Source organism: Mobula birostris, chromosome 8 (assembly GCF_030028105.1).
Source record: "Mobula birostris isolate sMobBir1 chromosome 8, sMobBir1.hap1, whole genome shotgun sequence".
Classification (NCBI taxonomy): Eukaryota; Metazoa; Chordata; class Chondrichthyes; order Myliobatiformes; family Myliobatidae; genus Mobula; species Mobula birostris.
Window position 1 is genome coordinate 311339 of NC_092377.1, and position 26742 is coordinate 338080.

At 43.3% G+C, this 26742-nt stretch overlaps 1 protein-coding gene across 1 annotated transcript in view; it reads right to left on the minus strand.

Annotated features, from left to right (window-relative positions):
* Positions 1–4774: 4774 nt before the first annotated feature.
* The window catches only part of emilin1b (elastin microfibril interfacer 1b), an 83294-nt gene continuing 61326 nt past the window's right edge, over positions 4775–26742 (minus strand). Inside the window, exons 7-8 of the mRNA XM_072264673.1 lie at positions 13234–13368; positions 4775–5887 (exon numbers count right to left, since the gene is read on the minus strand). Coding sequence (XP_072120774.1) covers positions 5559–5887; positions 13234–13368 — 464 coding nt within the window. The 3' untranslated portion in view covers positions 4775–5558. The remainder of the gene's footprint in view (positions 5888–13233; positions 13369–26742) is intronic.

Here is a 26742-nt window from a genome sequence, read left to right on the forward strand (position 1 = left end):
CCACGTTCTTGCCCATTCTCCTAATGTGCCACTGTCCTTCTGCACCCTACCTATTTCCTCAACGCTGCCTGCCCCACCACCAATCTTTGTAACATCTGCAAACTTGGCAACAAAGTCATCTATTTCATCATCTAAATCATTTATATACAACATGAAAAGAAGTGGTCCCAATATCGACCCCTGCAGCCAATCAGAAAAGGATCCTTTTATTCCCACTCGCTACCAATCAGCCAATGCTCTGACCATGTTAGTAACTTTCTGTAATACCACGGGCTCTTAACTTGGTAAGCAGCCTCATGTGTGACACCTTGTCAAAGCCCTTCTTAAAGTCCAAATATACAACATCCACTGCATCCCCTTATCTATCCTACTTGTAATCTCCTCAGATTATTCCAACAGGTTCATCAGGCAGGATTTTCCATGAAGGAAACCATGCTGACTTTGTATATCTTGTCCTGTGTCACCAAGGACTCCATCACTTCATCTTTAACAATTGAATCTAACATCTTCCCGACCACTGAGGTCAGGCTAACTGGTCTATAATTTCCTTTCTGCTGCCTCCTTCCTTTATTAACGAGTGGAATGACATTTGCAATTTTCCAGTTCTCCAGCACAGTGCCAGAGCCACAGAGAGTGGTGAATCTGTGGAATTCTCTGCCACAGGAAACAGTTGAGGCCAGTTCATTGGCTATATTTAAGAGGGAGTTAGTTATGGCCCTTGTGGCTACGGGAATCAGTGGGTATGGAGGGAATGCTGGTGCAGGGTTCTGAGTTGGATGATCAGCCATGATCATAATAAATGGCGGTGCAGGCTCGAAGGGCCGAATGGCCTACTCCTGCACCTATTTTCTATGTTTCTATGTTTCTAATGCCACCACAATCTCTAATGCTACCTCTTTCAGAACCCTAGGGTGCAGTTCATCTGGTCCAGGGGACTTATGTACCTTTTGGTCTTTCAGCTTTTTGAGCGCATTCTCTCTTGTAATAGTAACTGCACCCACTTCTCTTCCTTCACACACTACAACATCAGGCATACTGCTAGTGTCTTCCACAGTGAAGACTGATGCAAAATATTAATTTAGTTCATCAGCCATCTCCTTGTCCCCCATTATTATTTCTTCTGCCTCATTTTCTAGTGGTCCTATATCCACTCTCATCTCTCTTTTATATTTTACATATTTGATAAAGCTTTTACTATCCACTTTGATATTATTTGCTAGCTTGCTCTCATATTTCGTCCTTTCCCTTCTAACGGTTGCTTTTGTTGCTGTCTGTAAGTTTTTAAAAACTTCCCAATCCTCTATCTTCCCACTAATTTTTGCTTTATTGTATGCCCTTTCTTTTGCTTTTACAATAGCTTTGACTTCCCTTGTCAGCCATGGCTGTACTATTTTACCATTTGAGTATTTCTTCATTTTTGGAATCCACATGTCCTGCACCTTCCTCATTTTTCCCAGAAATGCATGCCATTGCTACTGTGCTGACATCCCTGCCAGCAGCTCCTTCCAATTTACTTTGGCCAACTCCTCTCTCTTACCACTGTAATTTCCCTTACTCCACTGAAATGCTGCTACATCAGACTTTACTTTCTCCCTATCAAATTTCAAGTTGAACTCAATCATATCGTGATCACTGGTTCCTACCGGTTCTTTTACCATAACCTTCCTCATCGCCTCTGGTTTATTATATAACACACTATTCAGTATAGCTGATCCCCTGGTAGACTCAATGACAAACTGCTCTAAAAAAGCCATCTCATAGGCATTCAACAAACTCACTCTCTTGAGATCCATTACCAACCTGATTTTCCCAAATGACCCGCATATTAAAATCTCCCATGACTACCACAACATTGTCCTTTTGACTCATCTTTTCTACTTCCTGTTTTAATCTGTGATCCTTTGACAAGGTCCCGCATGGGAAGTTAGTTAGGAAAATTCAGTTGCTAGGTATACATGGAGAGGTGGTAAATTGGATTAGACATTGGCTCGATGGAAGAAGCCAGAGAGTGGTGGTAGAGAATTGCTTCTCTGAGTGGAGGCCTGTGACTAGTGGTGTGCCACAGGGATCAGTGCTGGGTCCATTGTTATTTGTCATCTATATCAATGATCTGGATGATAATGTGGTAAATTGGATCAGCAAATTTGCTGATGATACAAAGATTGGAGGTGTAGTTGACAGTGAGGAAGGTTTTCAGAGCCTGCAGTGGGACTTGGACCAGCTGGAAAAATGGGCTGAAAAATGGCAGATGGAGATTAATACAGACAAGTGTGAGGTATTGTACGTTGGAAGGACAAACAAAGGTAGAATATACAGGGTTAATGGTAAGGCACTGAGGAGTGCAGTAGAACAGAGGGATCTGGGAATACAGATACAAAATTCCCTAAAAGTGGCGTCACAGGTAGATAGGGTCGTAAAGAGAGCTTTTGGTACATTGGCCTTTATTAATCCAAGTATTGAGTATAAGAGCTGGAATGTTATGATGAGGTTGTATAAGGCATTGGTGAGGCCGAATCTGGAGTATTGTGTTCAGTTTTGGTCACCAAATTACAGGAAGGATATAAATAAGGTTGAAAGAGTGCAGAGAAGGTTTACAAGGATGTTGTTGGGACTTGAGAAACTCAGTTACAGAGAAAGGTTGAATAGGTTAGGACTTTATTCCCTGGAGCGTAGAAGAATGAGGGGAGATTTGATAGAGGTATATAAAATTATGATGGGTATAGATAGAGTGAATGCAAGCAGGCTTTTTCCACTGAGGCAAGGGGAGAAAGAAACCAGAGGACATGGGTTAAGGGTGAGGGGGGAAAAGTTTAAAGGGAAAATTAGGGGGGGCTTCTTCACACAGAGACTGGTGGGAGTATGGAATGAACTGCCAGATGAGGTGGTAAATGCGGGTTCTTTTTTAACATTTAAGAATAAATTGGACAGATACATGGATGGGAGGTGTATGGAGGGATATGGTCCGTGTGCAGGTCAGTGGGACAAGGCAGAAAATGGTTCGGCACAGCCAAGAAGGGCCAAAAGGCCTGTTTCTGTGCTGTAGTTTTCTATGGTTTCTATCCACCTCCCAGCCACTATTGGGAGGCCTGTATATAACTGCATCTACGTCTTTTTATCCTTGCAGTTTCTTAACTCAACTCACAAGGATTCAATATCTTCCGATCTTATGTCACGTCTTTCTACAGGTTTGATGACATTCCTTACCAGTAGAGCCACACCACCCCCTCTGCCTACCTTCCTATCCCTCCGATATAATGTGTAACCTTGGACATTCAAGTCCCAACTACAACCAACCTTCAGCCACGATTCAGTGATGGCCACAACATCATCTACAGTACATTAATGGGAATGTGCAAGGTTTGGTTACTAAGTTTACAGATCATATCAGAAAATATAGACAGGTATATGGAGGAATTTAAGGTGGGGGCTTATATGGGAGGCAGGGTTTGAGGGTCGGCACAACATTGTGAGCCGAAGGGCCTGTACTGTGCTGTACTATTCTATGTTCTATGTATATCGTCAGTGATGAAACTTATCAAAAATTATAGAGGGATCTTGATCAACTGCATGATATCATTTCCCACTGCATTCTTGGATATCTACCATATGTTTTAAAATGTACAGCACCTCTACAGTAATGTGAACCTCCCACAAGGCATACCCACTAACACAGAATATAAAACAGTACAGCACAGTACAGGCCCTTCAGCCCACAATGTTGTGCTGACCTTTTTAAACTGGCTCCATGGTTAATCTAACCTTTCCCTCCCACACAGCCCATAACCCATTTTTCTTACATCCATGTGCCTATCTAAGAGTATTAAATGTCCCTGTTGTGTCAGACTCTACCATCCCCCCAGCAGTGCATTCCAGGCACCCATCACTCTGACATCTCCCCTAAATTTTCCTGCACTCAGCTTAAATGGATGTCCTCTGGTGTTGGCTATTGTCTTGTGGAAAAAGTGCTGGCTGCCCATTCTATCTGTGCCTCTCAATCTTCTACAAATCTAACATTCCTGTTCCAGATTACTTTCTTATGTATCCAGTATACTCCTCTGGGGATTCACAATCCCAGCAGTCTATACCTGACCCAAACCGTTTTCCTAGCCAAGGATGTAATATCTAATGTAATCCAGAGTTCCCTACCTTATCCTTGTCCTTCACTCAAAGAGGAACATGCAGATCTTGAACTCTCGTAGTTTTAAGCATCCTGCTTTCTGGACGCCCCTTTGCAAACATCCTACTCCAATTGAAATCAGAGGAACTGGTGTACAAGGAGTTGGAAGCGAGGCTGCAGTAGCCGTGTGTGTCCCAACTGCAATACTGCATATTGTCTACACCTTCTGGCTGTGGGAGGATGTATCGTCTGTTAATTTGATGTGAACTATTTCTGACCCCTTGCCCCCTTTGTTGCCAAACTGCTCATTTTCAGATCATTGGTATGTTCCATTTCCACTTTACTTGCTATTTATATCCTCCATTTATTGTCTGTAGACTCAATTATTATCTCCATGTGGGCACCATACCTTCAACCTTCCGTTCAGCTGCTTATCCAAAATTCTGATACACTTATTGCATCGCTCACCAACTGTCACAAGCTTTCTCCTCAGCTAAGCGGTGAAATGAAACTGAAGGAGCCGTGGAAAATGCTGTTGATTTAGTGCCTGTTTTTTCAGTTCTCAGAACTCCTCCCTGCCCCATCAGTGCCTTGTTTTACAACACTTTTACCCTTGCTTTCAAATCTATCTGTGACCTTAAATGAAAGCAGAAAATATTTTCAATTTCTGATTTTCAGCATTCTGCAGTTTTATTGCCTTTCAATTGTTGTACGTCATCTGTACTCTTATAATGCAGCTCTTCTGGGCAGCTGTGCCTCAACCTTTATATTTCTCCACAAAATTCCTTAAAATCCAACAGTTTTATCCAAGTCTTTGATTACTTGTTCTGCGTGATTTAGTTTGAGTGAGGCCATATGATAGCTTTCTAGAGTAAAGGTATTATTATTCTACAGTGGTATTACTGGGACTAGGGGAGGTGAAAATGGGCATTAGGAAGCGGAGAGGAGGGAAATCAGAAAATCCCGGCGTTAAACAATTGGTGAGTTCATTTTATTTATAACCAGTCTTCTGTGACATCAGTCTGCAATGCAAATCCTGGTTTCAGTTCTAGACTTGGAATCTGTCCCTGGGCACTTTTCAAACTCTGTCGTAGCAGATGCAAGCACTGCCGGTGGGTCTGTTCTTCCATTCAGGATGTTTCCTCATCGCCATTTCAGATCGATGTGACTGGGTGGTTTTGAGTCTTTGGTTCAATTAAGTCTTCTTGAAAAGATAAGACAGAGATGTAAAGTGTGATTGAAGACACTGTGATCACCAAGCCTTCCTCCCACAGCAGCAGCTGATATCAGACATTGCTTTATATTAAATAAGAGTTCAACAGCAGTGCAGAAACTAATGTAGAGATTGGACTCCTGTTGTCAATCCCATTTGTGAATGATGCTCCGAATATATTAGTGTATAAATATATCCCCACCTTAAGCCCAGAGCAATGATGAGGCATCAAATGTCCTTGTCCTGGTACAGAAGAACCCCATTAAAGATAGTCGAGGGTTCATCCGAGTGGGCCAGTTTGCCAGTCACAAGGTCGATGCAAACTGTGTCGCCTTGGCTGAGGGGTAAAATTATGTTGAAAATGCCCAGAGAACCCGACGTAGGCTGGGGTCCTATCACTGGCCTGTTCTCCAGCCCTTCTGGTTGGAATCCCCCAGAGTCTATTCTTGCCAGTCCTGTGTTGGATTTAGCGAGGACAGCTTCAATACGCTGATTGCGATGTCCCGTCAGAATAGCACTGATGAAGTAACGGCCATCAAATGGGACAGTGAATGTACCTGAAGGCAAACAGAAAAGTTAAGTTTAAAAGAAATGTCCGGAAGTGGGATATAGGCAGAACTGAGAAATATAACAAATGGAAAACTGTATGTAATGTAATCCAATTTCTGCAGATGTGTAAACCAGAAAACAAAGGAAGAGAACCTAATGGAAAAAACAAATTAAGGCTGAGGTACTGAATCGGAAAGATTAGATCATGTGAGCCCATAAACCTTTTCCTCCAGCCAGCGAGATCTTGACATTGCCCATCTGATCACTGATTCTGTTAACCATAGAACACTACAGACCAGAATCAGGCCAATCAGCCCATCTGATCACTGTCTGATTCTGAATACATCATAGAATACAACATACTAGAAACAGGCCCTTCAGCCCATCTAATGACCATCTGATTCTGTTGTAGACATAGAACACTACAGACCAGAGATAAGCCCTTCAGCCCATCCAATCACTACCTGACACTGTTAGCAATAGAACACTACAAATCAGAAGTAAGCCCCACATTGGCATACTTGAACTCTTCAGTCAGCCCCAGAGCTCCTTTGCTATACAGGTAGATGTTACTTAGCAATCTTGGTAGGCTCATACACTTCTTAATGAAGGAACTAACTATCCTCTCCAGCTTTTCAACGTTGAGTGATAGGGACTCCATACAGAGTCAGTGGCCACAACACCCGAGGGAGCAATCCACACTGAAGGCACCAGAGCTTGAGGTTTCCTGGTAGCAAGGTCTTATCGATGGCTTTAAGCCCTTTGATGATTTCTTCTCTCAGCAGTTTCACTTGATTTGTAACACTAAGGTTTACATTGTACCGACACCTCAAGCCTTTAACTGGCATTTCTGACACAGTAGGAATTACTTTCCTATAGAAACCATAGAAACTACAGCACAGAAACAGGCCTTTTGGCCCTTCTTGGCTGTGCTGAACCATTTTCTGCCTAGTCCCACTGACCCGCACACAGACCATATCCCTCCATACACCTCCCATCCATGTATCTGTCCAATTTATTCTTAAATGTTAAAAAAGAACCCGCATTTACCACCTCATCTGGCAGCTCATTCCATACTCCCACCACTCTCTGCGTGAAGAAGCCCCCTCTAATGTTCCCTTTAAACTTTTCCCCCCTCACCCTTAACCCATGTCCTCTGGTTTTTTTCTCCCCTTCTCTCAGTGGAAAAAGCCTGCTTGCATTCACTCTATCTATACCCATCATAATTTTATATACCTCTATCAAATCTCCCCTCATTCTTCTACGCTCCAGGGAATAAAGTCCCAACCTATTCAACCTTTCTCTGTAACTGAGTTTCTCAAGTCCCAGCAACATCCTTGTAAACCTTCTCTGCACTCTTTCAACCTTATTTATATCCTTCCTGTAATTTGGTGACCAAAACTGAACACAATACTCCAGATTCGGCCTCACCAATGCCTTATACAACCTCATCATAACATTTCAGCTCTTATACTCAATACTTTAATTAATAAAGGCCAATGTACCAAAAGCTCTCTTTATGACCCTATCTACCTGTGATGCCACTTTTAGGGAATTTTGTATCTGTATTCCCAGATCCCTCTGTTTCACTGCACTCCTCAGTGCCTTACCATTAACCCTGTATGTTCTACGTTGGTTTGTCCTTCCAACGTGCAATACCTCACATTTGTCAGTATTAAACTCCATCTGCCATTTTTCAGCCCATTTTTCCAGCTGGTCCAAGTCCCTCTGCAGGCTCTGAAAACCTTCCTCACTGTCTACTACATCTCCAATCTTTGTATCATCAGCAAACTAGCTGATCCAATTTACCACATTATCATCCAGATCATTGATATAGATGACAAATAACAATGGACCCAGCACTGATCCCTGTGGCACACCACTAGTCACAGGCCTCCACTCAGAGAAGCAATTCTCTACCACCACTCTCTGGCTTCTTCCATCGAGCCAATGACTAATCCAATTTACCACCTCTCCATGTATACCTAGCGACTGAATTTTCCTAACTAACCTCCTATGCAGGACCTTGTCAAAGGCCTTACTGAAGTCAATGTAGACAATATCCACTGCCTTCCCTTCATCCACTTTCCTGGTAACCTCCTCGAAAAACTCCAATAGATTGGTCAAACATGACCTACCACGCACAAAGCCATGTTGACTCTCCCTAATAAGTCCCAGTCTATCCAAATGCTTGTAGATTCTGTCTCTTAGTACTCTCCAATAACTTACCTACTACCGACGTTAAACTTACTGGCCTATAATTTCCCGGATTACTTTTCGATCCTTTTTTAAACAATGGAACAACATGAGCCACTCTCCAATCCTCAGGCACCTCACCTGTAGACAGCGACATTTTAAATATTTCAGCCAGGGCCCCTGCAATTTCAACACCAGTCTCCTTCAAGATCCGAGGGAACACCGGAGGTCCCGGGGATTTATCCACTGTAATTTTCCTCAAGACAGCAAGAACCTCCTCCTTTTCGATCTGTACAGTTTCCATGATCTCACTACTTGTTTCCCGTAGTTCCATAGACTTCATGCCAGTTTCCTTAGTAAACACAGACGCAAAAAACCTATTTAAGATCTCCCCCATTTCCTTTGGTTCCGCACATAGCTGACCACTCTGATCTTCAAGAGGACCAATTTTATCCCTTACGATCCTTTTGCTCTTAATATACCTGTAAAAGCTCTTTGGATTATCCTTCACTTTGACTGCCAAGGCAACCTCATGTCTTCTTTTAGCCCTCCTGATTTCTTTCTTAAGTATTTTCTTGCACTTCTTATACTCCTCAAGCACCTTATTTACTCCCTGCTCTCATCCACATGGAACTTATAGTCAACCAACCTTCCCTTGACTATAGAAATGCTTCTAGACTTCTTTGTTTTAATTGTCATTCCGGCCCACTTGATGTTTGAATGGAGCTTCTTAACAACCGTTTGGTACATGGGATGGTAGTTGTCAGGATGATTAAATCATCCATAAATGCCCGGATTGGTGGTAGGTGTAGTCCTGACCAGTCATTCTCCTTCCGTTTAGAAGCTCTAATGATTACTTCCATTGCCATAATAAAGGCCAGTGGAGAGCTGGTGCAACCTGCCATTACGCCTATCTCCACGGGCTGCCAGGCTGTGTTGTACTCCGCGATTATCAATGAGAACTGGAGATCTCGAAAGCAGGCTTTGACCAGGGTTGTAACACATTCTGGTGCACAGAAGAATTCAAATGAAGACCACAGGAGGTTCTGTGAGACGGACCCAAAGGCATTGGCTAGCTCTAGGAACACGACATGGAGGACTCCTCCTTCCCTTCTAGCAGTTTGTAACTGATGCCAAATTATACCTGTCTGTTCCATGCAGCCAGAGAAACCCGGCAACCCTGCCTTCTGCACATGTGTGTCGATGAAGTTATTTTTCTCCAGGTAAGTAGACAACCTTTGTGCTATGACTCTGAAAAATATTTTCCCTTGAACATTTAATAGATTTATTTGCCAAAACTGTCCAATTTCTGAGGAATCTTTTTCTTTTGGAATTAGAATTTCTCCTGCCTGCCGCCGCACTCCAAGAATAAGTTTATTCTTCCAGACCACCTTCATCTGTTTCCATAAGAAGTTCAGGACTCTTGGTACATTTTTGTAGAGTTTGTTTGGAACTCCATCTGGCCCTGGTGCTGAAGCAGCTCTCGCCCGCTTTACTGGCTGGATGGGAGATGCCAGAGAGTAGTGGTGGATGATTGTTTGTCAGGTTGGAGGCCAGTGACTAGTGATGTGCTTCAGGGATCTGTACTGGGTCCAATGTTGTTTGTCATATATATTAATGATCTGGATGATGGGGTGGTAAATTGGATGAGTAAGTATGCAGATGATGCTAAGATAGGTGGCGTTATGGATAATGAAGTGGGTTTTCAAAGCTTGCAGAGAGATTTAGGCCAGTTAGAAGAGTTCTGGTCACCGAATTATAGGAAAAATGTCAACAAAATTGAGACAGTACAGAGAAGATTTACTAGAATATTAAACACAAAATAATCTGCAGATGCTGTGATCAAAGCAACCCTTTCAGTACGCTGGATGAACTCAGCAGGTCAGGTAGAATCAGTTAGAAACGATGAGTCGACGTTTCGGGCCGGAACCCTTCGTCAGGATTTAACGATTTAATAATTTAATTCCTGACGAAGGGTTCTGGCCCGAAACGTCGACCCATCGTTTCTAACTGATGCTGCCTGACCTGCTGAGTTCATTCTTTACGACAATGTTCCCTGGGTTTCATCACCTGAGTTACAGAGAAAGGTTGAACAAGTTGGGTCTTTATTCTTTGGAGTGTAGAAGGTTGAGGGGGGAATTGATAGAAGTATTTAAAATTATGAGGGGGATAGATAGAGTTGACGTGGATAGGCTTTTTCCATTGAGAGTGGGGGATGGGTGGCATATCTGAAAGTATTGAGATGTGTTCAGCTCTCCAGCTGTCTGAGTATCTCAGCTTCAGATGATCTTCCAACTCTTCCTTTGACATCTTAGCAGTTCCATTCTTCTGCTCTGTGAAAATGCTTTTCATGAACTTGTAGAGGTCTTTATATAATTGTGTGTGCTTTCTTCTTTCTTTGAAGCCTGAGGTTTTCTGCCTTCCTTAGAGTTGATAGTCATGCCTTTAGTTCTGCCTGCAGATGTTGATTCCTTCTCTTTCCTCCATGATTGATTTTCTCCACTGTTTCCTCAGTTGCTGTCTCTCTTTAATGAGGCCCTCTATCTCCTTTTGTCTTCTTGATTTGGGCTGTGCTGGCAATTTTGTCTTAATTATTTCCCTCACTCCGAATGTTTCTGTGTATAAGGTCACCCATCATCTCAATTCTCTTCTCAACTGTGCGCTTTAGACCACTGAGGTCTGCATAGATCCTCGCCAACCATTGCCAACGCTCTTTTGTTGCAGGTTTTCATGGCTTTTTCATCTGCAGCTTCTTTTCTGCTGGTTGACCTTGTCTTTCCTGTGAGTAGTGGTCTTCAGTGCTGATGTGCTTTTCTGAGATGGTGCCTGGGTTACCGATGTCTGTGGGCTCCATCATGCCACTGAACTTCATTTGACTTACTCGTCCTTTCCCTCAAGAAATAATGGTTGATGCGGGGTCCCAATCTTGTCTCCTTCAAGTGCTTCATCCTGCCCTGGTGTATCTTCAAGCCCCTAGCTGGTGATACTTTATACCAGCCGTAGATTCAACTCTGGACTGTGCTTCCTGCTGATGTCACTGACTCAAGTACTATGTTTCTCACAGTCAAAGTCATGCCATGTTCTGTTACCAAAATATCCATCCTTGAGTCATCTTGCACCCCTGCTCTCACTGACTCCTTACCTTCATTCTAAAAGAATACCCTGACATCTGGAACTTTCACCATGCTGCCAGTGTTTTCCACAGTGAGGACTGATGCAAAATATTTATTCAGTTCATTCCCCATTTCCTTGTCCCCCTTTACTAACTCTCCAACATCGTTTTCCAGCAGTTCAAAGTCCATTCTCACCTCTCTTTTACACTTTATGTATCTAAAGAAACTTTTGGTATCCTCTTTAATATTACCGGCTAACTTGCTTTCGTATTCCATCTTTACCTTCTTAAAGACTTTTTAAAATTACCTTCTGTTGGTTTTTAAAAGCTTCCAAATTCTCTAACTTCCCACAAATTTTTGCACTATTATATGCCTTCTCTTTGGCTTTTATGCTGGCTTTGACTCTTTTTGTTAGCCCCGATTGTGTCATCCTTCCTTTAGAATACTTCTTCCTTTTTGGGATGTACATATATATCCCGTGCCTTCCAAATTATTTCCAGAAATTCCAGCCATTGCTGCTCTGCCATCATCGCTACCAGTGTTCTTTTCCAATCAATTCTGGCCATCTCCTCTCTGATGTCTCTGTATTTCCCTTTACTTCACTGTAATACTGATACATCCGACTTTAGCTTCTCCTTCTCAAATTTCAGGATGAATTTGATCATATTATGATCACATGTCCCCTCAGAGTTCTTTTACTTTAAGCTCTCCAATCAATTCTGGTTCATTACAGAACGCCCAAAACAGAATAGCTGCTTGCCTAGTGGGATCAACCACAAGCTGCTCTGAACAGCCATCTCTTAGGCATTCAGCACTAACCTGATTTTCCCAATCTACCCTCATATTGAAATCACCCATGACAATTGTATAATTGCTCTTTTGGTATGTATTTTCTATCTCTTTTGTAATTTGTAGACCACATCCTTACTACTGTTTGGTGGTCTACATACAATCCCCATTAGGGTATTTTTACCCTTGCAGTTCCACAAAGATTCACCACTTTCTGACCCAATGTCACCTCTTCCTAATGATTTCATTTCATTTTTTACCAACAGAACAACACCACCCCCTCTGGCTTCCTGCCTGTCCCTTAATATAATGTGTATCCTTGATATTAAGCTCCCAGCTATCATCTTCTTTCAGTCATGACTCAGTGATGTTTACATCATGCCTGCTAATCTTTCACTGTGCTACAAATTCATCTACCTTATTCTGTGCACTGTGTGCACAGAACACAACAGACTAGAGAAAGGCCCTTCAGCCCATCTAATGATCACCTGATTCTGTTAGAGTCAGTGAACACAACAGGCCAGAGATAGGCCCTTCAGCCCATCCGTTCGCCATCTGAATCAGCTCATCTCTACTCAGCCTATTCTTTCAATCAGAATTTCAAAATTGGGGCTGTTCCCGATGTTCAGCATCATTCACGACTTTTCACAGAATGAAGCCGTCCATATCAAAGTGTTGCAAGAGCTGAACAATATCCGGACTGGGCCGACACCACCCCACAGAAGTGCCGGTCAATGTTGATACCAAACAAGATAGAATCCAGCTCTCACTTCCTAATGTTCCATGGTATTTACCTCACTGAATCCTCCAGAAACTCAGCTGGAGTAACTGTATACACTCTTCGGCTGCAGTCTCAGGTCAGAGGCTGTAACTCACCTCCTAACTCTCCAAAACCATTCCAGCCTCCGCCACCACTGCTGGCAACCTCCTCTGTCTGTCCAAAAACACCCTAGACCAGATATCACCATTAAGCTTTTTCCTCTTGCCTTAAGCCTTTAGTTTCATATTTGGCATTTACAAGGACTCTTGATATCTACACTACCAAGTCCCACCAAAATCTTATATATTTCTATCAGATCTCTCCCTCGTCTTCAGTGCTCTGGAGAAAACAACTCAAGTCTTTTCAACTTCTGCTTATAGCTAGTACTCTCCAACCCAGGCAATATCCTGGTGAGCCTCTTCTGCATCCTCTCCAATACCTCCACATCCTTCTAATCAAACTACACAGAGCAGTAGGACACAGCAGCAGACCTCACCTGTGCCTGGATCATAATGATTTCCTTCATTCACCAGCACTTTGTCAAATAGAATGGTTCCTGGTCTGTGCTGTGGCGTGGTAAGTGCTGCCGAGAATGAAACCCGCTCTATGTAGACAGGTAGACCGGGGAAACCTGAGGAGAAATCAAAACACAAAGAGCTGTAGGCTAAATCACACATAATAAAGTCTTGTGTCCGAGGACAATCCTGCAGCAGTTTACATGCATTAGATTGTTTTCTCTGAAATATTGAAGACTGAGATGAGAATCAATAGAAATTTAGGAAGTTATGAGGTAGAGATAGACTAGAGTAGACTAGACAATCAGAATTTTTACAGGGTTGAAGGCATAGCTTTAAGGTGAGAGGGGGAACATTTAAAGGAGATTTACTGTATATAGAGAGTGCAACATGTGGCCAGGAGAGGTGCTAGAAGCACTTTCAATAAATATGGTTAAGGTGCATTTAGATGGACACACTGAGCAAAGTTCAAAGTGAATATATTATCAAAGTACATATTTCTCACCATATTCAACTCTGAGATTCATTTTCTTGTAGGCATGCTCAATAAATCCAATAATCAGAATAGAATCAATAAAAGACCTCACCAACAGGGCAGACAACCAGTGTGCAAAAAACAACAAGCTGGGTAAATACAAAAGAAAGAAAAAAAAAGAGAAATAATAAATAAACAATAAATATCGAGTACATGAGATGAAGAGTCCTTGAAAGTGAGTTCATAGGTTGTGGGAGCAGTTCAGTGATGGAGTAAATGAAGTTTGGTGAAGTTGCCCCTCTGGTTCAAGAGCCTGATGGTTGAAGGGTAATAACTGTTCCTGAACCTGGTGGTGTGAGACCAGAGGCTCCTGTACCTTCTTCCTGATGACAGCAGCAAGAAAAGAGCATGTCCTGGGTGGTGGGGATCCTGACGATGGATGCTGCTTTCCTACAACAAAGTAGATGTGCCAAATGATGGAGAGGACATTACTCATGATGACTGAGCCATATCACTACTTTTTGTAGGATTTTCCATTCAAGGACATTGACATTTCCATACCAGGCTGTGCTGCAGCCAGTCAATATACTCTCCACCACACACATATAGAAGTTTTTCAAAGTTTTAGATTTCATGCCAAATCTTTTCAAACTCCTAAGGAGCTAGGGGCACTACCGTGCTTTCTTCATAATTGCAGTTACATTCTGAACCTAGGACCAGTCCTCATAAATCATAATACTGAGGAACTTAAAGTTGCTAATCCTCTCCACCTATGATCCCATAATGCAGACTGGCTCATGGATGTTTAGTTTCCACCACGTGAAGTCACTAACCATCTCCTTCGTCTTCCTGACACTGAGTAAGAAGTTGCTGTTGTGGCATCAATCAACCAGATTTTTCACCTCCCTCCTATTTGCTGATTTGTCACCACCTTTGATTCAGCCTACGACAGTGGTGTCATCAGCAAACTTAAACAATGCATTGGAGCTGTACTTAGCCACACATTCACACTGTAAATGTAAAGCTAATAGAGTCGAGAGCTAAGCCCACAGCCTTGTTGTGCATCTGTGGTATTGGAGATTGTGGAGCAGATGTTGCTGCCAATCAGAGTGACTGGGGTCTGCAAGTGAGAAAATCTAGGATTCAATTGCACAAGGAGGCATTGACGCCAAGATCTTGAAGCTTATTGATTGGTTGTTAGGAGATGGTAGCATTGAATGCTGAGCTATAGTTGATAAAGAGCACCCTGATGCTGTCCAGGTTTGATTGAAGAACCAATAAAGCAGCATCTCCTATGGACCTGTTCAGCCAGTAGGCAAAATGGAGCAGATTCAAGTTGCTGCTCAGGCAAGAATTGTATGTTTCATCACCAACTTCTCAAAGTACTTCATTACAGTGGATGTAAGTGAGACTGGACAGTAGTCATTGAGGCAGGTTATAATGTTCTTCTCAGGCACCGGTGTATTGAAACAAGTGTGTATCTCAGACAGTCGAAGCAAGAGGTTAAAGATCTCAGTGATCACTCCAGCCAGTTGACCAACGTAGGTCTTCTTTAGTCAGCAAGATACCCCATCTGTGCTGGATATTTTCTTTGGGTTCACCCTCCTGAAGGATTATGCCTCTCCAAATATTCTAAAATCCTGTCTCTCAGGATCTTCTCCATCAACTTACCAACCACTGAAGTAAGACTCACTGGTCTATAATGTCCTGGGCTATCTCTACTCCCTTTCTTGAACAAGGCAATCCACCCTCCTATCCGCCGGAACCTCATCCATCTCCATTGATGATGCAAAGGTCATTACAGAGGCTTAGCAATCTCCTTCCTTGCCTCCCACAGTAACCTGAGGTACATCTCATCTGCTCCCAGAGACTTAAACATAGAAAATAGGTGCAGGAGTAGGCCATTCGGCCCTTTGAGCCTGCACTGCCATTCAGTATGATCAGGACTGATCATCCAACTCCGAACCCTGTACCTGCCTTCTCTCCATACTGCCTGATCCCTTTAGCCACAAGGGCCATATCTAACTCCCTCTTAAATATAGCCAATGAACTGGCCTCAACTTATACAATTCGGTGCTTTCCAAAAGTTCCAGCACATCCTCTTTCTTAATGTCTATATGCTCAAGCTTTTCAATCCATTTTAAGTCCTCCTTTCAATCGCCAAGATCTTCTTCTATAGCGAATACTGAAGCAAAGTGTTCATTAAGTATCTCTGCCATCTCCTCCAGTTCCATACACACTTTTCCACCGTCACACTTGATTGGTCCTGTTCTCTCACGTCTTATCCTCTTGCTCTTCATGTACTTGTAGAATGCCTTGGGGTTTTCTTTCATCTTGCTCGTCAAGGCCTTCTCATGGCCCCATTTGGCTATCCGAATTTCATTTTTAAGCTCCTTCCTACTAGCCTTATAATCTTCTAGATCTCTATCATTACCTAGTTTTTTGAACCTTTCATAAGCTTTTCTTTTCTTCTTGACTAGATTTACAACAGCCATTGTACACCATGGTTCCTGTACCCTACCATCCTTTCCCTGTTTCACTGGAATGTACCTATGCAGAATACCACGCAAATATTCCCCGAACATTTGCCACATTCTGCCATACATTTCCCTGAGAACATCTGTTCCTAATTCATGCTTCCAAGTTCCTGCCTGATAGCTTTATATTTTCCCTTCCTCCATTTAAACGCTTTCCGAACTTGTCTGTTCCTATCCCTCTCCAGTGCTATGATAAAGGAGATAGACTTGTGATCACGATCTCCAAAATACTCTCCCGCTGAGAGACCTGAGATCTGACCAGGTTCATTTCCCAAAACCAGATCAAGTACAGCCTCTCCTCTTGAAGGCTTATCTACATATTGTGTCAGAAAACCTTCCTGAACGCATCTGACAAACTCCACCCCATCTGAATCCCTTGCTCTAGGGAGATGCCAATCAATATTGGGGAAATAAAATCTCCCATCATGACAACCCTGTTATTATTACCCCTTTCCAGAATCTGTCTCCCTATCTGCTCCTCGATGTCCCTGTAGAGTTATTCACTCCTTCCTGTTTCTAATTTCCACACACAGAGACTCCATAGACAACCGCTCCATGACTTCCTCCTTTTCTGCAGCCGTGAAACTCTCTCTGATCAGCAGTGCCACGCCCCCATATCTTTTGCTTCCCTCCCTGTCCTTTCAGAAACAGCTAAAGTCTGGCACTCTAAGTAGCCTTTCCTGCCCCTGAACCATCCAAGTCTCTGTAATGGCCACAACATCACAGCTCCAAATACTGCTCCACATTCTAAGCTCATCCGCTTTGTTCATGATGCTTTTTGCATTAAAATACAGTATACATATTTCAAACCATCAGTCTGAGTGCATCCTTCTCTACCATCTGCCTATCCTCCCTCTTGCACTGTCTCCAAACTTTCTAGGAAGGAAGCTGAGAAGCAGGACCTCCAGGGTAGTAATCTCGGGATTGCTACCTGTGCCACGTGCTAGCGAGGGCAAGAATAGTCGGATCAGGCAGATGAATGCGTGGCTGAGAGACTGGTGTAGGGGGCAGGGCTTCAGATTCTTGGATAATTGGGATCTCTTCCGGGGGAAGTATGACCTGTTCAAAATGGACAGCTTACACCTGAACCCGAAGGGGACCAATATCCTGGTTGGAAAGTCTAATAGAGCTGTTAGGGAGGGTTTAAACTAATTTGGCCGGGGGATGGGAACTGGAATGATAGAGCGGAGGAAGGGGAAAACAGAAATAAATCTAAGATAGTGAGCAGTAAAGATGTCAGGAAAGACAGGCAGGTGATGGGGCAAATTTGTAGCCATTGGGATGAGTTGCAGTGCAATAAAGTTGCAGTGAAATCAAAGCAAAAAGTATCAAATACTGGTCTTAAGGTGTTGTACTTAAATGCACGCAGCATAAGGAATAAGGTGGATGATCTTGTTGTACAGCTACAGATTGGCAGGTATGATATTGTGGCCATCACTGAGACCTGGCTAAAGGATGCATGTCTCTGGGAGCTGAACGTCCAAGGATACACGGTGTATCGGAAGGATAGGAAGGTAGGCAGAGGGGGAGATGTGGCTTTATTGGTAAGAAATGATATTAAATCATTAGAAAGAGGTGATATAGGATCGGAAGGTGCAGAATCTTTATGGGTTGAGCTAAGAAATAGCAGGGGTAAAAGGACCCTGATGGCAGTTATTTATAGGCCTCCAAACAGCTGCAGGGATGTGGACTACAAATTACAGCTGGAAATAGAAAAGGCTTGTCAGAAGGGCAGTGTTATGATAATTGTGGGGGATTTTAACAAGTGAGTAGATTAGGAAAATCAGGTCAGCACTGGATCTCAAGAGAGAGAATTTGTAGAATGTCTGCGAGATGGCTTTTTAGAACAGCTTGTTGTTGAGCCCACTAGGGGATCGGCTGTACTGGATTGGGTATTGTGTAATGAACCGGAGGTGATTAGAGAGATTGAGGTGAAGGAACCCTTAGGAGACAGTGATCATAACATGATTGAGTTCACTGTGAAATTTGAAAAAGAGAAGCCGAAATCTGATGTGTCGGTGTTTCAGTGGAGTAAAGGAAATTACAGTGGTATGAGAGAGGAACTGGCCAAAGTTGACTGGAAAGGGACACTGGTGGGAAAGACGGCAGAGCAGCAGTGGCTGGAGTTTATGCGAGAAATGAGGAATGTGCAAGACAGGTATATTCCAAAAAAGAAGAAATTTTTGAGTGGAAAAAGGATGCAACCGTGGTTGACAAGAGAAGTCAAAGCCAAAGTTAAAGCAAAGGAGAGAGCATACAAGGAAGCAAAAATTAGTGGGAAGACAGAGGACTGGGAAGTTTTTAAAAGCTTACAAAAGGAAACCAAGAAGGTCATTAAGAGAGAAAAGATTAACTATGAAAGGAAGCTAGCAAATAATATCAAAGAGGATACTAAAAGCTTTGTCAAGTATATAAAGAGTAAAAGACAGGTGAGAGTAGATATAGGACCAATAGAAAATGATGCTGGAGAAATTGTAATGGGAGATAAGGAGATGGCAGAGGAACTGAACGAGTATTTTGCATCAGTCTTCACTGAGGAAGACATCAGCAGTATACCGGACACTCAAGGGTGGCAGGGAGGAGAAGTGTGTGCAGTCACAATTACGACAGAGAAAGTACTCAGGAAGCTGAATAGGCTAAAGGTAGATAAATCTCCTGGACCAGATGGAAATCACCCTCGTGTTCTGAAGGAAGTAGCTGTGGAGATTGCGGAGGCATTAGCGATGATCTTTCAAAAGTTGATAGATTCTGGCATGGTTCCGGAAGACTGGAAGATTGCAAATGTCACTCCGCTATTTAAGAAGGGGGTAAGGAAGCAAAAAGGAAATTATAGACCTGTTAGCTTGACATCGGTGGTTGGGAAATTGTTGGAGTCAATTGTCAAGGATGAGGTTACAGAGTACCTGGAGGCATATGACAAGATAGGCAGAACTCAGCATGGGTTCCTTAAAGGAAAATCCTGCCTGACAAACCTATTACAATTTTTTGAGGAAATTACCAGTAGGCTAGACAAGGGAGATGCAGTGGATGTTGTATATTTGGATTTTCAGAAGGCCCTTGACAAGTTGCCACACATGAGGCTACTTAACAAGATAAGAGCCCATGGAATTATGGGAAAGTTACATACGTGGATAGAGCGTTGGCCGATTGGCAGGAAACAGAGAGTGGGAATAAAGGGATCCTATTCTGGTTGGCTGCCAGTTACGAGTGGTGTTCCACAGGGATCAGTGTTGGGGCCGCTTCTTTTTACATTGTACATCAACGATTTGGATTATGGAATATATGGCTTTGTGGCTAAGTTTGCTGGCGATACGAAGATAGGTGGAGGCGCCGATAGTGCTGAGAAAATGGAGAGTCTGCAGAGAGACTTGGATAGATTGGAAGAATGGGCAGAGAAGTGGCAAATGAAGTACAATGTTGGAAAGTGTATGGTTATACACTTTGGCAGAAAAAATAAACGGGCAGACTATTATTTAAATGGGGAAAGAATTCAAAGTTCTGAGATGCAACGGGACTTGGGAGTCCTCGTACAGGATACCCTTAAAGTTAACCTCCAGGTTGAGTCAGTAGTGAAGAAGGTGAATGCAATGTTGGCATTCATTTCTAGAGGAATAGAGTATAGGAGCAGGGATGTGATGCTGAGGCTCTGTAAGGCGCTGGTGAGACCTCACTTGGAGTACTGTGGGCAGTTTTGGTCTCCTTATTTAAAAAAGGATGTGCTGACGTTGGAGAGGGTACAGAGAAGATTCACTAGAATGAATCTGGGAATGAGAGGGTTAACATATGAGGAATGTTTGTCTGCTCTTGGACTGTATTCCTTGGAGTTTAGAAGAATGAGGGGAGACCTCATAGAAACATTTCGAATGTTAAAAGGCATGGACAGAGTGGATGTGGCAAAATTGTTTCCCATGATGGGGGAGTCTAGTACGAGAGGACATGAATCAAGGATTGAAGGGCGCCCATTCAGAACAGAAATGGGAAGAAATTTTTTAGTCAGAGGGTGGTGAATCTATGGAATTTGTTGCCACGGGCAGCAGTGGAGGCCAAGTCATTGGGTGTATTTAAGGCAGAGATTGATGGGTATCTGAGTAGCCAGGGCATCAAAGGTTATGGTGAGAAGGCGGGGGAGTGGGACTAAATAGGAGAATGGATCAGCTCATGATAAAATGGCGGAGCAGACTCAATGGGCTGAATGGCCTACTTCTGCTCCTTTGTCTTATGGTCTTATATTTGTGAGCCAGAAGCTCCTTCCTACATCTCTTCAGTTCCGTTCCCACCCCCCAGCAATTCTAGTTTAAACTCTTCCCAGTAACCTTAGCAAACCTCCCCGCCAGGATATTGGTCCCCCTTGGATTCAAATGCAACCAGTCCTTTTTGTACAGTTCACGCCTGCCTCAAAAGAGGTCCCAATGATCCAGAAATCTGAATCTCTGCCCCCTGCTCCAATCCCTCAGCCATGCATTTATCCTCCACCTCACTCTATTCCTATACATACTGTCATGTGGCACAGGCAATAATCCTGAGATGACTACCTTTGAGGTCCTGCTTCTCTACTTCCTTCCTAACTCCCTGTAGTCTGTTTTCAGGACCTCCTCCCTTTTCCTGCCCATGTCATTGGTACCAATATATACCACGACCTCCGGCTGCTCACCTTCCCACTTCAGGATATCGTGGACGCGATCAGAAACATCCCGGACCCTGGCACCTGGGAGGCAAACTACCATCCGCGTTTCTTTCTTGCGACCACAGAATCACCTGCCTGACCCCCTAACTATAGAGTCCTCTATCCCTGCTGCCATCCACTTCCTTTCTCTACCCTTCTGAGCCACAGGGCCAGACTCTGTGCCAGAGGCAAGGCCACTGTTGCTTCCCCCAGGTAGGCCATTCCAGGAAAAGTACTCAAACAGGAGTACTTATTGTTAAGGGAGACAGCCACAATGGTACTCTCTAGTATCTGACTCTTGCTCTTCCCTCTCCTGACTCCTCACTATATCTTTTGATGCCAGACCGATCAGGAAATGATCAATTTCTGCCTTAAATATACCCACGGACTTGACTTCCACTGCAGTCTGTTCCAGAGCATTCCATAGGTTCACTATTCTCTGGCTAAAAAGTCTTCCTTACCTGTTATAAAAGGTCACCCCTCAATTTTGAGGCTGTGCCCTCTAGTTCTGGATACCCCCGTCGTAGGAAACATCCTTTCCACATCCACCCTATCTTGTCATTTCAACATTCTGTGGTTTTCAATGAGATCCCCCCTCCTCCAGTGAGTACAAGACCAACATTCCCAAATGCTCCTCATATGTTAACCTCTTAATTCGGAATCATCCTCGTGAACCTCCTCTGGACTCTTTCCAAAGACAACATATCCTTTCTGAGATATGGGGCCCAAAACTGTTGACAATATTCCAACTACAGCCTGACTAGTGTCTTATTAAGTCTCAGCATTATCACCTTGTTTTTATATTCTATTCCCCTTGAAATAAGTGCCAACATTGCATTTACCTTCTTCACCACAGACTTGATGATATTCATTCCTGCTCCCTGACACTCATGGACCTCTGGCACACTGCTAGTGTCTTCCACAATGAAGTTCATCTGCCATTTCTTTGTTCCCCATTACTACCTCACCAGCATCATTTTCCAGTTGTCCAGTATCAACTCTCACCTCCCTTTTACTCTTTATATAACTGAAAAAAACTTTTTGTATCCTGCTTTAAGTTATTGGCTAGTTTGTCCTCATATTCCACACGGTAGGCTTATTCAGAAAGTTAGAAGGCATGGGATCCAGGGAAGTTTGGCCAGGTGGATTCAGAATTAGCTTGCCTACAGAAGGCAGAGGGTGGTGGTGGAGGGAATACATTCAGATTGGAGGATTGTGACTAGTGGTGTCCCACAAGTTTCTGTACTGGGACCTTTACTTTTCGTGATTTTTATTAACGACCTGGATGTGGGGGTAGAAGGGTGGGTTGGCAAATTTGCAGACGACACAAAGGTTGGTGGTGTTGTAGATAGTGTAGAGGATTGTCGAAGATTGCAGAGAGACATTGATAGGATGCAGAAGTGGGCTGAGAAGTGGCAGATGAAGTTCAACCTGGAGAAGTGTGAGGTGGTATACTTTGGAAGGACAAACTCCAAGGCAGAGTACAAAGTAAATGGCAGGATACTTGGTAGTGTGGAGGAGCAGAGGGATCTCGGGGTACATGTCCACAGATCCCTGAAAGTTGCCTCACAGGTGGATAGGGTAGTTAAGAAAGCTTATGGGATGTTAGCTTTCATAAGTCGAGGGATAGAGTTTAAGAGTCGCGATGTAATAAAACTCTGGTTAGGCCACACTTGGAGTACTGTGTCCAGTTCTGGTCACCTCACTATAGGAAGGGTGTGGAAGCATTGGAAAGGGTACAGAGGAGATTTACCAGGATGTTGCCTGGTTTAGAAAATATGCATTATGATCAGAGATTAAGCGAGCTAGGGCTTTACTCTTTGGCGAGAAGGAGGATGAGAGGAGACATGATAGAGGTGTCCAAGACAATAAGAGGAATAGATAGAGTGGATAGCCAGCAGCTCTTCCCCAGGGCACCACTGCTCAATACAAGAGGACATGGCTTTAAGGTAAGGGGTGGGAAGTTCAAGGGGGATATTAGAGGAAGGTTTTTTACTCAGAAAGTGGTTGGTGCGTGGAATACACTGCCTGAGTCAGTGATGGAGGCAGATACACTAGTGAAGTTTAAGAGACTACTAGACAGGTATATGGAGGAATTTAAGGTGGGGGCTTACATGGGAGGCAGGGTTTGAGGGTCGGCACAACATTGTGGGCCGAAGGGCCTGTACTGTGCTGTACTATTCTATGTTCTATGTTCTATTTCATCTTTTCCCTTCTTATAGCCTTTTTAGTTGTCTTTTGTTGGATTTTAAAAGCTTCCCAATCATCCAACTTCTCACTTACTTTTGCTACCCATATACTCTTTCCTTGGCTTTTATGCAGCCCTTAACTTCCCTTGTCAGCCATGGTTGCCTAACCCTGCCATTTGAGAACTTGTTCCGTGGGCATATCGATCCTGCGCCTTATTCCCAAAACTTCAGCCAAATCTGCTCTGTCGTCATCATCACCCGTATCCTCCTCTAATCTGCCTGGGCGAGCCCCTCCTCATAGGAAATATCCTATCTACATCAACTCTATCAAGGCCTTTCAACATTCAATAGCCTTCAATGAGGTCATCTCACATTCTTCTGAATTACAGGGACTAGAGTCCCAGAACCTCACATGATAAGCGTTTCAATCCCAGAATCATTTTTGTGAACCTCCCCAATGTCAGCACATCCTTTCTAAGATAAGGGGCCCAAAACTGATCACAATACTCAAGTAAGTTCTCACCAGTGCTTTAGAATGCCTTAACATAACATCTCGCTTTTAAATTCTAGTCTTCTCAAAATGAATGCAAACATTGCATTTACCTTCCTCACCAGTCACTCAGCCAGCAAATTAACCTTTTGGGAATCCTGCACAAGGACTCCCAAATCCCTATGTATCTCAGATTTTTGAATTTTCTCTCCATTTAGAAAATAGTCTACCCTTCTATTTCTTCTACCAAAGTGCATGACCATACACTTCTTGACACTGTATTCCATCTGCCGCTTAATGGGTGAACTTAATAGATGATCTTAATGGGTACTTTGCATCTGTGTTCATTGTGGAAGATGCGCATGTGTGTGCGCGCACGCGCGATCATCATGAACAATAAGGAACACTGACATCCTTGGGGGTGTGTATTTGCAATGTTGTGACTTGCAAGACGACTGGAGATAGGTCAGGATGCAGTGGATAACCAGGGTGATCTATGTGTCTTGCTGTGCTCTTCATGCTCCACGACACGTGCTGGGAAACACCTTCCTGCCCGTTGAACCAGCTGGCTATTTCCTCCACGCAGTCTGCCAAATCCAGTCTCCACATACTTTGGGTTGAGAGGTCTAAAGTCACCGAGGGTTCAAAAAAACGTAAAACTGTATATGTAACAAAACATTCAATTTCCCTTTAACAGACCATGTTTAAATAAACATGCTTTCACAATAACAGTGTTGTCTAGAGTTTTCTTCTTTTAAAAAAAAACAGACCATAACTAACTTCACTGTACTAAATATCCAGTCTTTTTGATGGCACTCTGTTTCTTTCAGGACAGTGCCACTGGAGTGTCATCAGGTTTGGCAGGTATCTTGTCAAAGACACCATTCTCTGTTGTAGGTGTCACTTTGCTGTTGGTGACATGATCATCACTGAGGGACAAGTCCGATGGATGCAACATGTCCGTCTTGTGGGACACATATGACCCAGGTGTGTTCTTTGACTGAGCATCGAGTATCTGGTCCACAAGATGTCTCCATGTATGATCTTCAGCCTCGAAGCTCCTTGTTAATTTACTTGACAACTGGCTGAACTGTTATTCTGTTCTTCCCACCATAGAACTGGGTTCAGGAGATCTATGTGAGATCTCAGATTCCAGCTCATGAACAGCATTACAGGTGTTTGATTTGTCATTGCAGGAACAGAGCTACGATACATAAAAAGGAAATTGTCCACCTTGTGTTGAAGAGAAATGTCCTCCTTGCCTATAGCTTTAGTGGACTTCTTGAAGGTTTGGACAAACCTTTCAGCTAACACATTCATTGCTGGGTGGTGAGGAACTGACTTGAAATGCTTAATGCCATTCTTCTTCATGAATAGTCTGAACTCTCCTGATGTGTATTGTGGTTATTGTCACTCACAGCTTGTTCTGGTAAGTCATTTCCAGACAAGCTAGTCCTCAGAGCAGAAACAATCTTTTTTGATGTGGTTGACTTCATAGGTATGACCTGAGGCCACTTTGAATGAGCATCCACAGCAATCAGAAGCATGGAGTCCATGACTGGCCCAGCAAAGTTCAATATGTACTCTTTGCTGTGCTGAAGACAGCCACACACAGGGGTGCCTTTTGAACTTTGTGGTATCCTGAACAACGTTTGGTCAAATTTTCAAACTGTCCATCTATTCCTGGCCACAACATGTAGCTCTAGGCAGGCGAGACTCTTCATTTTGATTGTATACCACCACAGGTGTCCTTCGTGCAGGTTCTCTAACACTCTGGTGTGCTGGTTAGAGGGAACCACAACATGAGGTCTACACATCAGGGTTATTTGACATACTGATAGTTGGTCTCGTCTAACTGAGAACTCTGGAATCGCAGGATTACCATGAGCTGGCCATCTTTGCATGGTGATGTCACAGATTTTTGACAATGTCGGGTCATTCCTTATTTCTCTTTGTATTTCAGAATTTGTTACTAACAGCCGTGTGGAACACCTCTGCTGGGTCACAGAATGAGACTTTTTTCTTCAGTTGTCAACAGTGGAATATGTGACAAGCTGTAAATGTTGTTGGGTTGTTTGGTAACCTTGAACTCTAGGTCATAAGAGTGGACTCCTAGGAAAAGTGCCCAATGTTGTAGCCGGGTAGCAAACATCACCGGGATTCCCTTCATTGAAAATAACGGGCAGGTGGTCTGTCACTGGAGTAAACCTTTGCCGGTCGAGGTAGTGTTGGAACTTCTTTACTCCCCGTACTAGACTAAGAGACTCACGGTTGATCTGAGCTTAGTTGCGTTCTTCACTCATCTGTGATCTTGATGTAAGTACAATTGGGCATTCAGATCCAACTTTCATAATGTGTGACAAAACAGCTCCAATGCTATAAGAGGATGCCTCACACACCTGTCTGATGGGCAGAAACGGATCATAATGGGTGAGCGGTTCATCAGATGTTATTGATCTCCTTTTTTTTCCTTGAATGCTCTTTCACATCGTTTTGACCATGTCCACTTTGTTCATGTCTGCAACAATGCATTCAATGGATGCAGCACTGCAGCAAGATTTGAGAGATACCAGTGGTAGTAGTTTACAAGGCCCAAGTATGACCTGAGTCGTGAAACATTTCCCAGTTTGAGTACATGCAACATTGCTTCAACCTTCTCTTGTGACTTACGTAAGCAATGCTTGTCAATGACATGTGCACAATATGAGATTTCATTCTTGAAAAACTCACATTTCTCTCTTTGCACACAGAACATAACATACTCACTCAGCCTGGTAAGCAATTTACCAAGGTTCTGGAGGTGCTCTTCACCATTCTTGCCAGACACAATGATGTCATCAAGGTAGCATTGCATACCTAGGATATCTTGGATCACTTGTTCCATTGCTCTTTGCCAAATTACTGCAGCTGATGCAGCACCAAAGACGAAATGATTATACTGGAACAGTCCCTTATGAGTGTTGCTTTTGAGGAACTTCATGCTTGACTCCTCAATCTCCATTTGCAGATAGGCTTGTGACAAGTCAATCTTTGAAAACCTCTTCCTGCCTACCAAAGATGAAAAAATGTCTTTGCCACGGCAGGGGATAGTACGCAGCACAGGGCTGATGCTCGCTTTGCAGTCCCTGCATATGCG